The 15,131-nt window shown below is 44.1% G+C and overlaps 1 protein-coding gene across 1 annotated transcript in view; it reads left to right on the plus strand.

The window, feature by feature from the left end:
• Positions 1–15,131, plus strand: part of LOC115405451 (contactin-associated protein-like 4) — a 102,338-nt gene that overhangs the window by 67,614 nt on the left and 19,593 nt on the right. Inside the window, exons 11-17 of the mRNA XM_030115034.1 lie at positions 3,096–3,202; positions 5,025–5,144; positions 5,970–6,170; positions 8,382–8,544; positions 9,660–9,787; positions 10,252–10,422; positions 11,040–11,258. Coding sequence (XP_029970894.1) covers positions 3,096–3,202; positions 5,025–5,144; positions 5,970–6,170; positions 8,382–8,544; positions 9,660–9,787; positions 10,252–10,422; positions 11,040–11,258 — 1,109 coding nt within the window. The remainder of the gene's footprint in view (positions 1–3,095; positions 3,203–5,024; positions 5,145–5,969; positions 6,171–8,381; positions 8,545–9,659; positions 9,788–10,251; positions 10,423–11,039; positions 11,259–15,131) is intronic.

A 15,131-nucleotide genomic window follows, 5' to 3' on the forward strand; every position in this document is an offset into this window, starting at 1 on the left:
TGTTTGACTCCCTTGTTCTAGAACAATCAGCATAGTCTCAGCTGGGTGGGATGCTTTGGAACCTCAGAAATTATACCTACCACCATCATGCAAAAAAAGACTTTCTCTTGGCTGTCTCGTATTTGACGCCTGGTTTTTCCAGGAGACTTTTCTTCCTGCTGCAGTTGTTTTCTAACTCATCAGTCGACAGAAAGAAGCTGTAAATCAGGATCATACACTGTATAGAGCACAAACACTCGGATTCCTCAAATCCTACCTGGAATACCCTCTCAAACACACACACACACACACACACACACAGAATTGCCAAGCATCCCAACGCATAAAGAGAATAACAGCGGTGCGGTGTGGTAATGTGAATTTGAAGTGAAAGCTAAGTGCTTTATCTGCACGGCTGCAGCGTACTCAGAGATTAAAGCAGTATAGAGATAAATGGATGTGTTTTTTTTTTTTTAATGTAGACTGTAGCAGGCTGACAGGCTGCTGAGTTAGTGCTTTTATCTAAATAAAGAGAAGGTTGCAGATTCTGAGCAGTCATCGGTTTTCTATTCAACGTCTTTTCCTGGGTTCAGGCAGACACACAGTCGAGCGGGAAACGGGGTTCTGGAACAAGTGTTCGGGTGTGAAAGCGCAGGAACACAATGCTCAACACACACAAATGATGTGTGTATCTATGCATGTATATGTGTGTTTATTAAACCTCCTGCCAGATGGAAAAGGAACCAGTGTGGGTTAAAATGCTGTTCCTCCTCACTTCCCGCCGTCTCCCCCGTCTGCAGATTAGCGGCTGAGTTGTGTGATTTTTAATGAGCCTCCATGACGGTTGTGGCCTCATCGCGCTGCACATTTGTAGGTAAAACTTCTGTCATAATGTCCCTGGAGTGCCGTTTAAACGAGGGGAACGTCTTCACCTCAGTTCGGTTCACTACGCATTGGGACGGCGTCGTTTCCACGACAAAGTGGAAACAAAAAAAAAAAAACGTTTGTTTACGTTTTGTATGTTGGTTTATATGACAGCGGTGCGGCTTACAGGCCGGGCGCCTGACACACTGGCTGTACATGCAGTATTTCTTGTTTTTTTTTTAAAGCAGAACTCTCTGATTCCTACTTATTAATTTCAAAGCTCACGCAATGAACTTTCAGCTCGATTCTGTTCTGCAGTAATTATTGCTTGAATGCAACTATTGTATTTCACTATTGTTGAACAAAGCGGGAAAGAGGTATTTATTGGCTTGCTTGTTAGAGAGTGCATTCAGCAATCCATAGAAAAGCGTTTCCCTCAGGATGTGTAGAGTTTTCAAATGGCACCGAATACGTGTTTTATTGAGTACGGTGGTTACAAATGGAAAACATAAACAGCAGAAAAGGAGAAAAGCGTCCACTTTGTTTGATTTCAGGGTTAACGTATTTTCAGTCAAATCTACAGTATCTTTATCTTTCCTCTTTACTATATTTATTAACTATTTTTAATCAATCTGATGATCAAAACTATGAAAATTCCACGTCACATCCTCTTTATCAGTTTTCCAAAGCCTGCACAGGTCCCAACATTTCCACCCAGATAGATTACAAAGTGCTCGGCTTTAACGATCACATATTGGCTGCAGAGGCTCATGGGAACAGGACCTGCATTTGCATGTCTATCTGATCCTGGGATGCACTTCATGAACTCCCCCCCCGGTAGCCGCTCGCATACCCAGCGTCGACACGAGGCCCACATGTCAAGGCTTCTGTGTTTTCATCCCGTCTCGGTTAATTAATTTCACCGCGGCGGTGAGAAACACGGTGTTTTCATAATCTCTAAAGCAATTCCCTCCGTCAGTCCTCGTCCTCCTACACAGGACTGGTGTCACGATGGCTGCAGCGGTATGATGTTTATCTATAAATAACACACACGGCTCCTGTGAAGTCTCCTGGGAGCCGGGATTCATTGAAAGAGCCACTTCAAAACGATCTTTCAGAGTCTGAAGATCGGCTGCCACGGAGAAATAAAGGAGATTTTTATATTCAGTCGAAAACTTTTCCTTTTATACTATATGAGAAGAAAAAAAAAACATCTAAAAAGGACAAATCTGTGAAGTAATGAATTTTTCTTTTGATTCGACCGTGGAAGGGTGAGAGAGGTTTCACTTGAATAATCTTTAGAAGTCAAAATATGGAAGCTGTTTGCTTTTTTAAATAAACCAGCAGCCTCATATTAGTCATTAAAAACTGTAATTTCAGTTCATTTTATGCTTCTTTGGTTCTGGACGTCAAATAAACATCCCTGAGAGAAGCCCAATGGTTTTTTTTCCTCTCGGTAGCGTTACAGCTGCTTTAATAAATGTTTCTGTTTTCTCTTTTAAACGTGGCATAAAACGTGTAGTGGACTAAATATCAGGGTTTTTTTTTTTTTCTCTGTGACCCCAAAGAAGTGGCAGAGATCTCAAACCCTCCTGTATCAAAGAACCGTATTTGTCCAAAAATAACATGTTCTTCTGTGAATCTCCTGGGAAAAGTGGGGTAGTTGTATATTTGTGGGTCTCTCTGGAGGATATGTGTTATCCGCTTTGTGTCATATTTGACTGTTGTTGTTTTATTTTTATCAATTTTTCACTGAAGTATAAGAGCATTTTCTCCTTTAAAATGATTGAAATATCATCTAATCAAGGAGAGAAATGGATGTGAATATGTCAGAGTATCATCCTTCTCCCTGTGAGGTGAATCTTTTATGGCATTTATCTGTATGCAGGCTGATTATTTTAATCAAACTTTAACGCCGCATGCCGTCCTCTCAGGGGCTGATATACACCTTGACATTAAAAACCTCTCAGCTCGCGGCGCTTATGTTCACTTTAGGTACAATCAGCTGACATTTGAGTGAAGTATTTATCTGTATGTTTACTCCACTTTATGCTCAAAGGTAAAGGAAGTGTTTCTCTTTTTTTCCTCTCAAGCCTGCGTCGTCCTCTGAAAGTTCTTCATATCAAGAAGAAGCAATGCCAGCCTGTCAAAGCTAGTCCCTTATCAACCCGCAGGCGTGTTTTTTTTTTTCTCTCTCTCTTTCTTTGGGGAGAAATTCCACCCGGTGTCTGTTTTCCGTCTCTCTCTTTCAGGTGTTCTCCCAGCCGCTGCGAACACGGCGGCCGCTGCAGCCAGTCCTGGACCGTCTTCCACTGCAACTGCTCCGACAGCGGCTACGACGGCGCCACCTGCCACAGCTGTGAGTCATCAGAAGCAAACATCTGCACATAACCTCCGAGGGGAAACGGCTACAGGGAGACGGAGAGAGAGAGAGAGAGAGAGAGGCGAGAACGGAGACACAAATGAGGCTGAGGAAACGTGTCAAACGGGATAATGAAGATTTGTTCTCTTCTGAATTAATAAAACTCCGAGGCAAAGGCAGCAGGGAACAATGTGACATTACTGCAGTAAATGAAATGTCATCGGATCAATACTATAAAGATCAAGCTATTTTTATTCACATTTTTATTATGTTTTCTGGAGAAATAATAAAGAGAAAATCAATGCTCTAAACCAGCATAATTCCACACAAGTAGGTACACACACACACACACACACACACACACACACACACACACACACACACATTTATATATGCATACACTTTTCTCCATTCCGCCTTTGAAAAATAGTGCAAAACACAACAGTCGTTTCACTTTTCCAGAGAAAAACACAACAATTAAATATGAGAAATCTGCAGTAAGAGACTCTGTTTGCTGTTCTGTTTGGGGTTAGAGGCTAGAAAGAGAGAAAAGGATTGGACAGAGACAGAGAAAGATGTGATGGAGACTCTGACCACATACTCCCACTTCCAGTGTCAGAGATCCTGCAGGAAGGAAGACAGAGCCGGGGAAGAGTGAGACGTGATGAGTGAGAGGGGAAAGAAACTCTCTAAGCTCTAAACTCTCTCCAGAACGGCCTGGACCAGCTCTACCTGTGAGCTTTATTCAATAGAAAAGTCTGAAGCCTAACCTTCAGAGAGCCTGTGTCAGGCTGCCTTTTAAACATGTCAGCAACGCACAGGAGCAAAAAACATCAGCAAACACAAAAGGAAGAACATGCAAACTCCACACAAAAGTTTCAAATTAAAGGTGGATCTTTCTGTTACTTGCGAACAAAATAAAACTGATTTAATCAACACATGTACTTGTTTAGCTCATTATGGCTCATTTTCACCGGTCTGTGCTGAATTTTACCCCCTGAACTGACGTCTACCTGAATATCTCAGACTCTCACAGTGAAACGTAGCACTGTGTTCACCTGGCAGGGATCAGAATCAGCCACCTCGGTGCGGAGGTGCTCTGAGAATAGATGGTCTTCTCCGACTCTGCTTATCATTTCTTTGGGGTTTTTTGTGTGTGTGAGTGATATGATGGAGGGTGATGAGACTGTAGCTGTGACTAAAAATACCGGTGGAAATAAAGAAAGGCATGTCAGCGCGCTGATGTGAGGGCTGAGATTTGCTGCCGGTGCGCTGATTGCCTGGAGGAGGCTTTCCCACACACTTCACCTCTGCTCTCGCTTCCCTCGCCGCGGCTCCTCGGCACGCCGAGAGAGTGTGGCGAATAAAAGGCCGCTGGCTCAGGAGGAGAGGAGGAGATAAACAGGTGAGCGCAACGTCTTCGACCTGAGCCGCTCCATCTTTAACTGTGGACGATGCGCCGCCGTGCACGCGTATGTATGTGTGTGTGTGTGTGAAATAAAGACGTAGGCAGGGAGGAGGATTCAGGGCAGACAAAGGTCTGATAAGTTTTGTTTATCAGGCGTGTGTATTCCCATCAGTCACTGCTGCCACCTCCAGTTGGATTAAACTTTAGTTTATGGGACACCATAAGATTACTTTCTTCTCCGCTCTGATGGTGAGATGCGTGCACCCCCTCCACCTCACACACACACACACACACACACACACGCGCACACACACACACACACACACGCGCGCACACACACACGCACACGCACACACACACACACACACCGACGGCTCCTTGACATTGTGGATCTCATTATTTCCCTCCCAGCTGTGTACGAGCAGTCCTGCGAGGCGTACAAACACAACGGCAACACGTCGGGACATTTCTACATCGACGTGGACGGCAGCGGACCAATCGGGCCGCAGCTGGTCTACTGCAACATGACAGGTGACACACACACACACACACACACACACACATACACACACACACCCACACCTCATCATCTCTCAGCATATTGTATGATTGACATGTACATGATTGTAAATAATGATGTTCCTTTCATCATCCAGTGAGTCACTCACATCATGCTCCACTCATCTTTTCTCTCTTCTTTCATCCCTCTTATATTATCATATACATATGACTTCTGGTGACACACACACGCACACACGAACACGAACCCTCTGTATTGGTGTTTCAGATTTTTGTTCCCCTTTTTGTGTTCCATTGTTTTTTTCGAAAATCGAGCTCACCGTAATCAATTTTTTGATAAACACGTTGCAGTGACAGTTTATCTGAGGAATGATTTGAACACAATTGACTTATTTTTATTTCAATTAACATATTATTTGATTTAGAGAAGATTAGTGAGCAGCTCTGTGGATAATTGATTCATTAAAGTTGAAAATGGAAATCAGTCAAAGTGACCTTATTGTGGCCTTTGAGAAACTGCGAGTGCCATTTTCTGAACCATTAAAGTGTAAATTGCAATAAATAGAAATTAATGGCAGCAGCAGACGCGCTTTTCACACTTTTTCTTCACAGGTCCTTCAAAACTGCCTTCCAAGAGACAGAAAATACTTTAATATATTTCATTTCGTTCTTTTAACTCAGCTTATTTTACAAAATGCTTGAAATGACGATACCTCAAGCAGTTTATATTTTGTTTGTTTAGTTTTGTGCAATGTTGCACAAACATGCCAGATTCCCAAAATGTACTTGCGTTCAACTTTTGCGTTCTTCAACAGTGTTGACTGTGTTTTCTTCAAGGGAACGACACGTGGATGGTGATCCAGCACAACAACACGGAGCTGACAAGAGTCAGGGCGCCTCCGGGCTCCAGCCAGCACTCGGTTCACTTCCAGTATCCGTCTGAGGAGGAGCAGCTTCAGGCCGCCATCAGCCAATCAGAGCACTGCGAGCAGGAGCTGTCCTACCACTGCAGGAAGTCCCGCCTCCTCAACACTCTGGGTGAGACGCCTTTGTTCTGCTTTGTTGTGGTGAAACGGGGTAAAAATCTCTTTATATCTGCAAAAAAAAACAAACAATTAATCCAAAAACTGAGTACAGTCTCAACATGAAGCCAATTTTAAGGATAACCTTTGAAATTTTTTCATTTGCTCGGTGTATTTACGGACCGCATTGAAGCCTCTTGGGGCTACTTTTGGCCCTCGAGCCTTATGTTTGCCACTCCTGCTCACTCAGTCTCACCATGGTGGAAAATAATTCTTTCTCATCCTCAACCTAAAGTGTGTGCAAACTCCAATAATGAAAGAGTGTAAATGAACGCTCGTTTGTAATTGATGTGTCGGGTTAAATACGCTCAACGCGTCGCTTTCTAACTAACAGACGAGTCATTACACTCCTTCCATTAGATTTAGCTCCATTTACAAACGATTCAGACTAATAATTTGATCAGGATTTGTTTCAAACCCTCTGGAGTGGCCGTATTGACTCGGAGGTGACGAGCTTTAAATACAGCATTAGAATCGCTTTGCTCTCCAGGCTGTGTTGAATGTGTCTTTGTAGCTGATAACTCACCAACTGAGACGATCGTATTGCACGTTCAATCATTTTCTAGAGCATTTCATCTGTTTTGGAGATTCAGCTGTGCATGTTTTTGGAGTTTGCATGAAAATCCCCGCAGAAGCAAACACCTGCACAAGTGCAAACTCCTCAAAGACGAGGCAAATTTATTTTTATAGCACCGTTTAGACACATGGCAATTCATAATGGAGGAAATCCTGCACGAACAAGTTGCAGTACTTTTCGGCCGATTTTATCCACGTCCTGAAAGAGCCCGGACCCTTAACTCCAGATGGCTAACCACTGCTCCACCGCGCCGCTTCAGCCCTCCGTGCGTGTGTGTGTGTTTTACAGTGAGACGCGGGGTCACGTGAGTAATGAGTCAGCAGATAGAAACAAGGCGACGCGTCTGTTCCCGTTCGGCGCGGAGAGAAAAGACGCGGCGCTCTCATTTATTTCCGCCGGAGCCGCGCCGACAGCAACACAATAGACTCCGGCAAAGCAAAAAACGCTGAACCTTGCTCTTTAGCAATAAACACCGAGTTCGAACAGGAACAAAGTTAATTTCTGACCAAGAGGATTGAGAAAGTCATCGCAAAAGTTTCGTACCACATCACACTGCAATGCATTATAATAATTTCATTAAAAGCTACAAATGCCACAGGAAATGTGCCTTGCTTTCCGCTCCGCGACAGCTTTATTGTAGTAATTCAACACTTTGTCATTTGAATCCTGTAGTTAAAAAGTTTCAAAGCGGCCGACTCACCCGATGCACCGGCGTCAGTGCAACTCGAGTTTGACATCAGTATAACCCCCCGTGAAACTGCGGGGGAGGAATCTGACTGGTGGGGCGACTTTTTGGTGTGGCGGGTAATAAAATGATGGATGAAAACCGTGAACGCGGCGGAGAAGGAAGAATGAGACGAAAAATAAAAAGTTCCATTTTAAACTCTCAGGCGCTCGCTGGAAGAAGGAAGAAGCGCTGAGTCAGCAGAGACATTTGCAATCACCTTCTCACCATCCTCCCTTACACACACACACACACACTACAAGAATGTGAAATACTCTTTTCAGGGGACGCCGTCCTCTATATGAAAACAATATATTCAGGGTTTGGAGGGAGAAAAGGGCTCATGGAGTCATATTGAGTTTTTCTATACAATCCCGAGTCCATCTTCAGACGCCGTGGCAGTGTCCGAGAGGCGGCGTATCGACAACCACCGCCGCGCTCTGAAAGTACAAACAGGTTCCAATGCATCCACACAGCACATTAGATTATTTTATTTAGATTTCCCTTTAAAATATTTTAAAAATATCAACCTTTCCCTAAGTTTCTTTGAATTGCCACAGACATATGCAGAAATCAAACCGTTCAGTAAATGAAAAAAAGTGTAAAGATGGCATTTATGTTAAGATTGTAAGAATTTTCCATAGTAATCATTTGTTTTTTGTGAAAATGTTGACATTATTATTACGTATTCTCTGCACGTTAACATAGAAAAACTTTAAAGTTTAGATTTGAAGGTCATTATGGCACCAGTTTAGCAGTCCAGCTCACTCAAGATGAAATTGGGCTGTTTGTGGCCCTTGGACTAAAATGTGTGTGTGTGGGTGTGTGTGTGTGTGTGTGTGTGTGTGTGTGTGTGTGTGTTTCAGAGGGCTCCCCGTTCAGCTGGTGGCTCGGCGGTCCGGGTCCCGGTCGTGTCCAGACCTACTGGGGTGGAGCTCAGCCCGGCAGTCAGCAGTGCGCCTGCGGCCTGCAGGGCGACTGCGTGGATCCAGAACATTACTGCAACTGTGACGCCGACCGCATGGAGTGGTACCGACCTTTGACCCCTTTTTTTTTTTTTTTACTGTAAATGCATGGGAATGGCTGTGCAGACTAACATGCCACTGGGCAACAGTCTGATGGAACATTTAGGCTCCGTGGGGAATAATAAAGCCCAGGTTTTAACTCGGTGTGGGATAAAACTCCCTCCCTCCGCGCCGTTTTTGTGTGCGCTCGTCAAACTTCTCACCGCCGGCGCCGTTTTCCGCAGCCCTGCTGTGAGAACACGCCACTCATTTCCAGCCCGGCGCGAATTCTCACCTGACAAGAAGACTGACGTGCAGATTATCTGAGCACGGGTGTTAACGCGCGGCGCCGCTCGCTCAGCTGTCGGCCCGGAGAGCGCCTTCGGATCGGGCTGTCATTGGAATTGGCAGAGATGGACTGTCTGATGTCGAGATGAATTCGATACCAGCTGACTCCATGTTAAACGCCTGAAAAATGGTCCAATGTGCAGAAAAATGTTGTGTCAGATTGAAGCAAGAGTCAAGAAATGTTGTTTGAGTGTTGCGAGCAAATGAGCCTCATTAGCATCCAAGCTGTTAAGTCAACAGAAGCAGGTTCTTTGTTCGTTTTCGTACCTTTATGTGCACTTTTCTGTTTAAAACGCCATTTATGATGTGTCTTTATGTGAATTCATTCATCTATGTTCCTCCTTCAACATTTATTCCCTTTTTTTTAATTAATCTATCGTCCTCATTTTGCTGCAGTATTTCATCTTTCTTTCTCCGTCTGCTCTTTTCAGTTCTGATTTTCATACTTCCCTATCCTCTCCCTCCTCTTCATCCTTTTCTCATCGTTGTTCTTTGTTATATTTTCTCTGTTTCTCCATTTTCTATTATTTTAAATCCACCACCTCCTCTCTCACCTCCTTCCTCGTTCCTTCTCTCCTTCCCTGTGGCCATAAACAGTGTTTGTTGTGTTTTTCTGTCAGTTTCATTCTTCCTTATATCAGTCACCCTTAAGCCTACATACTCTTATTTAACAGTATTTAATTTTTACCCTGTCGTATTTGATATTTGAGCTTTCTTGTATCCTGTGAAAGCGTTTCCCTCTGGTATTAATTATTTCTATTCTGTTCTGTGTCTTTCCCTCCCCTCATCCAGGACTGAGGATTCGGGCCTCCTGACCCACAAGCCGAGCCTCCCGGTCCGGTCCCTGGTGCTGGGTGACGTCCAGAGGCCGGGGTCCGAGGCGGCCTACCGGGTGGGGCCTCTGCTCTGCCGTGGAGACAGTAAGTCCGCCTGCGTTCAGTGAATTCTGATCAAACCGACGATGAACTGATCCCTCAAAGGCTGCAGGATTCTGTTCTGTATTTCGCTCCACCTGCCAGCCGTGTCAGGAGTTAATTATTGCGGGTGCATTACTTCCTCAGATAAAAGCTAATTATCATTAGCGGAGCTGTTGCTAATGCATACTACCTTTTAGGTTTTCACGCTTTGATACTCGCTCCTCGTTAGGCGCATTACGAGGTAAATCGAAGAAGCATGCTGCCTTTTCGTCTTCCAATTAATTGCAATTATAGCCTCTCTGCATCTCCCCCAGAAGAGAGATAGATGTGCGTTTGGCTTCATTAATCATGCAAGACGACGTTACAAAAATCATGTGTGAACTCATTAGGTGAACTCACTTCTTTCCTCTGCCATTTCCATTTAAAGTTCACGATTATGCTCTTCTTTCTGCTTTATTTTCACCCAGGGAACTTCTGGAACGCCGCATTTTTCGACAAAGAGACGTCGTACCTGCACTTTCCCACCTTCCACGGAGAGCTGAGCGCAGACATCTCCTTCCTGTTTAAAACCACCGCCTCCTTTGGCGTGTTCCTGGAAAACTTGGGCATCAAAGACTTCATCCGCATTGAACTGAGCTGTGAGTGCTGCAGGGGAAAGATTTAATGTGGATTACGAGGATGGATCAGTGAAACCTTGAAGTCAAAGTGATAATCTGGATCTGTGTGCAAACCCAGAGGTTACAGACATAATCTGTAGAAAAAAAACACAAGCCTACGTGAAAAAAAAGCTTTTTTTAAAAGAAGAATCCGTGAATTTTCAGACATTGCATTACTCTGCACATGTTAAAATCTACTTCTAATAATTGATCTAATGATCTGTAGGATTATAAAATCTTTATTTCACAGCCACAGGCTTTGCTTTGCTGTTCATTTTAGTGGTTGTTTCAAAGTTGCGGTCAAAGCAATAAAAAGGACAGTCAAGGTCTTCCAGAACAAACTAGGGATCCTTTTTTTTTTAATATTTCTGTATTTATTTTTAGTCATGGCAGTTTCGATCCTCCGTATAAAAATAAATAAACTAAATGAGACAGTCTAGTTCATTAAATTCACAAGAAAAGGTTGATTTATTTACAAACTGGAAATGTATTTACAATCAAACGGCTAAAAATTTGAAGAAATGAAGAACTTTCGGCTCTTGATTGACACGACAAGCAGTTTCCCTGATACTTCCCTTCTCTCTCTGTCCTCCATCCAGCCTCCACTCAGGTCATCTTCTCCTTCGACGTCGGGAACGGCCCGCTGGAGGTGCGTGTGGAGTCCAGCGTCCCGCTGAACGACAACCGGTGGCACCGGGTCCGGGCCGAGCGGAACGTGAAGGAGGCGACGCTGCGTCTGGACGACCTGCCCGTGGCCACGCAGGAGGCTCCGGCCGACGGACACTTCCACCTGCAGCTCAACAGCCAGCTCTTCATCGGTGAGGCGGACCGATCACTTTCAGGGGTCTGGTCTTCAGTACCCGCGTTGCTGGTTTTCATGTCCTTTTCTTTTATTTCTCCAGAGAATTTCTGGGTCTTAATAAACACGCCAGGCCACATACAATGCCGTAGTATATATTTAATGTGCACATTTATCTTCTAAGACAATATCTTCTCTGTTCTCATGGGAGTGGTTCAGTTCAGAGTCTCTGTCTTCGCTCCTCGCTCCGACTGAAGTCTGCAGTATAACTACAGAATCTACAGCCTTTAGTCCTTATTTTCCCTCTTCTTCTGTAGTGTAACTGTTTGCCTCCCTCTTAAGTTCACATCAGATGCTGCTGTGTGAAGAGTCATGCAGCACTTAACTATTTCTGTCAACTGTTAGACTTTATAATGTACAGTTCTCGATGTTTGTGGAAAGTTAATGACTGATTGGAAAATATATATATATATATATCTCTTTAGATGCTTTGAAGCAGGTTACTGCTCTCCTCATTGAGACAAATTATGTCAAATATGAAAACAGACAAGCCTATAATTTCTATTTTCTTTTGCCAAAGTAATTAACTGGTCATTTTCTTGGCTGTACCTCATTCAACAAGAACTGATTGGTTTATTTGTGGTGCTGCTGGAGTACAAAAGTCGACCATATGTCTTTATAGCTCAGGTGTTGAGCGGCTCCCACAATATTTATCCATCAGTTATAGAAAAGCTGCATTTATTTTGATGCCAATTAGTGACTTCTGACATCTTTATTAAGCATGGATGCTATTAGTATTTATATCCATGAAAGCGTTATCCTCTATCTTCTTTGTGAAGATGAAATCAAGAATAGCACCAAAGTGACATTTTGTATTTGAAATTATGTAGCATTATTTATTAAGTGGTGAAGTGATACATTGGAGCGATGGTTAGCACTTTCTTCACAGTGTGAATACTTTGCATTGCTTCTCATTTGAGACTTTATTACTCTATTTTATTTACTCTATTTAAAATTGTCCCTGGTTTTATCACATGTGAGTGCACATGGCGACAGTAGCTCAGTTGGTAGAGCGGGTCGTCTTATAACCGGAAGGTTGGCGGTTCGATCCCCGCTCCCGCAGGCGTAAAACTGGCGTTGTGTCCTTGGGCAAGACACTTCACCCACCTTGCCTAGTATGAAAGTTGTGAGAGTGAATGGTTGGTGGTGGTCGGAGGGGCCGATGGCGCAGATTGGCAGCCTCGCTTCTGTCAGTCTGCCCCAGGGCAGCTGTGGCTACAGTTGTAGCTTACCACCACCGAGTATGGTGTGAAAGGGTTGATGTGATATTGCAGTGTGAAGCGCTTTGGGCTCTGTCAAGCAGGGTAAAAAGCGCTATACAAGTGTAGTCCATTTACCATGGATCTTTGTGTGTGCGTGTGCACATGGGAATTTGTGTGTACTTGGAGCCGCTTCAGATAAGAAACATATCCCTTATCCAGTTGCTACAAACCGTCATTATCTGAAACCTCTGAATCTGATTTGATGGATTTTGAGGAGCTACTGCACGGATATACTTATTGTATGTGACCATTGCATTTTTGTGGGAAATTAGCAAAATTGTATTTCTATGAATTACTTGCCATTGATAGCTCCTGCTGTGGTGTTGCGCAAAGGAAAATAAGAAAACACATTAAATCGAACGCAGTACGTTCAGCAGAACACATGACAACAAAAAGTACGACAAGTTTTAACAGTAACAAACAGCACCAAACTTCTCTGCAGGCTCAGTTTGCACCATAAGCACCAATTCTTCTCCATAGACACTCCGTACCGTCTGATCTGGATCTGACGTATCCCACCTCCTGTGGCTCTCCCACCGCTGCATTGAGCTGCGGTCGGTCCGTGGAGAATGGGGGGACGCGGTCAATTCTGGCGTTGCCTGCAGATCAAACTGGTCCCAGTTGCACTGAATTGTTGGAGACATACAATAAAGCAATAGTGCATGTTCACCCTTCTGGAACCGGCTCTGAAGCTCTGTCCAGACGGGAACATCCCTATGGACAGATTAGTTGCTCTTGCAGGTCGATGGCTGTGTAACCAGACACACCTCAGAAATTCCTTTTAAAAAAGTTTTTTTTTTTTTTTTTTTGGCTCTTGTGTTGAGTTGGAACTCCTATATTAGAAATCAGATCAAAACAGACTGTTTTTCAAGGAAGCCCAATTAGGCTGATCAGACAAAATGCTGTATAAGATGAGTTTAATCTAAATATGCCCGGTTGCTGGTATGAGCGAACGTCTAAAATAATAGAGACACACTTAATAATAGATCACATGTTGAAGAGTCTAAACCTGGAGAGTCTACATCTGCTGCTATGGATAAACTATATGTAGAATAACCGAATAATCTGTCTGTTTGTAGTGAATCTGTGGCTAATTGTGAACAGATGTAACCGAATGGGTTTTTTTTAAAGAGAACTGATACTCAGCACGGTTGCTATTCGCTCCTGGGTTGTTCAAACCACAGTGGTCACTCAATAAGCAACGTGAGACGGCGTTACAGGTCTGCAGCAAGCTTGATGTTGTTGTTGTGGCGGCTGTGGTTCAGGATGAGCCGTTTAAAAGTCCCATCAATCAGTGTTTGGTTTACTTGGCGCACATGAGTGGCTTTCGCTTACTGATCAGAGGAATATAAGGGGAATATAGCAGTACCTGGTTGTGAAAATGATTCAGCATGCACGTACACAGAAACACACGCTTTTGACACAAGCAGCGTTAATCTGCCAGCTGCATGAAAGATGCTGACCTCTGCAGATCTATTGTACGAAGCTCCTACCTTCACTTTATCTACAGCTCGTTCATGACTGGGTGTGTTTTGCGAACAGTACAGTTACCGGGTTTTATCTCCTCCCACAAGGCCGGTACCTACTGCAAAAGGAGAAGAAATGCACAACGTTAAAGTGTTTAACTGTTTTTGGCCTGGTGCCACCGGCTGTTCAGCACTATTGAATATGGAAGTGCTGATGCAGTGAATTCTGACCACTGGACAATAATCACACTCTATAAATAAGCATGCGGCAGTAAGCTGTGATTATACATAAGGCGTAGCGTGATTTCCAGACAGCAATGACAGCATCTGAATAATGCCGAAGTTAATCTGAATCCGGAAGCTTTTCGTTAAGCAGCCCCGTCATTAAACACCTTCATCAATACCGCAGCACTGTATGTCCAGTTCAGCGACCTCAACACTGTGTTTGACCTCTGGATCCCACTGTGGATCTACATCCGTCATTTATTATCAGGTTTCATCCGTCTCGAAAATGTTCTGTAACCCATTTCATATCAGTGAACAAACAAGACAACCCGTCGATGACAGCGGAGGCAGAAGGAGAGGAATCAAGGTGAATATCGAGCGGCTGCGTGCGTTCGGCCAATAGCACCAGTCGATTGAGGATGTCGCTGGATTGGCGGAAGATACTGCTGTAGCCGATCTCTGCTGGCTGAGAGCAACATGGACGCCTTCAGCCGTACCCGAGTCACTCAGGAGACATTTTGATGGCTTCATGGGTTCAAAAACCAGCTGGGCCTTTCTGTGTGGAGTTTGCATGTTCTCTTTTAGTTTGCATGTCCAGGTCCTCCGGTTCTTCCCACAGTTCAAAAACACTCATGCGAGGTTAATTGGTGACCCTGAATTGCCCCAGGGTGTGAATGTGCGGTTGTCTGCGGTCAAACAGGGCGTGCAGCAGAGATTCCAATGCGTTATGCTTTTCTTCGTCGGAGTGGGCAAAGTTCCCACCGTGGCGGAGCTCGTCTTCCCCTCAGTAGCTTGTTAAGCGTGCCAGCAGCTCGGCTTCGGGGACGGCCATCTGTCAGTTGGACTGCTGCTTTTTTTTTGGTTCCCATTCAAATTTCT

The sequence above is a fragment of the Salarias fasciatus genome, chromosome 18, assembly GCF_902148845.1.
Source record: "Salarias fasciatus chromosome 18, fSalaFa1.1, whole genome shotgun sequence".
NCBI lineage: Eukaryota > Metazoa > Chordata > Actinopteri > Blenniiformes > Blenniidae > Salarias > Salarias fasciatus.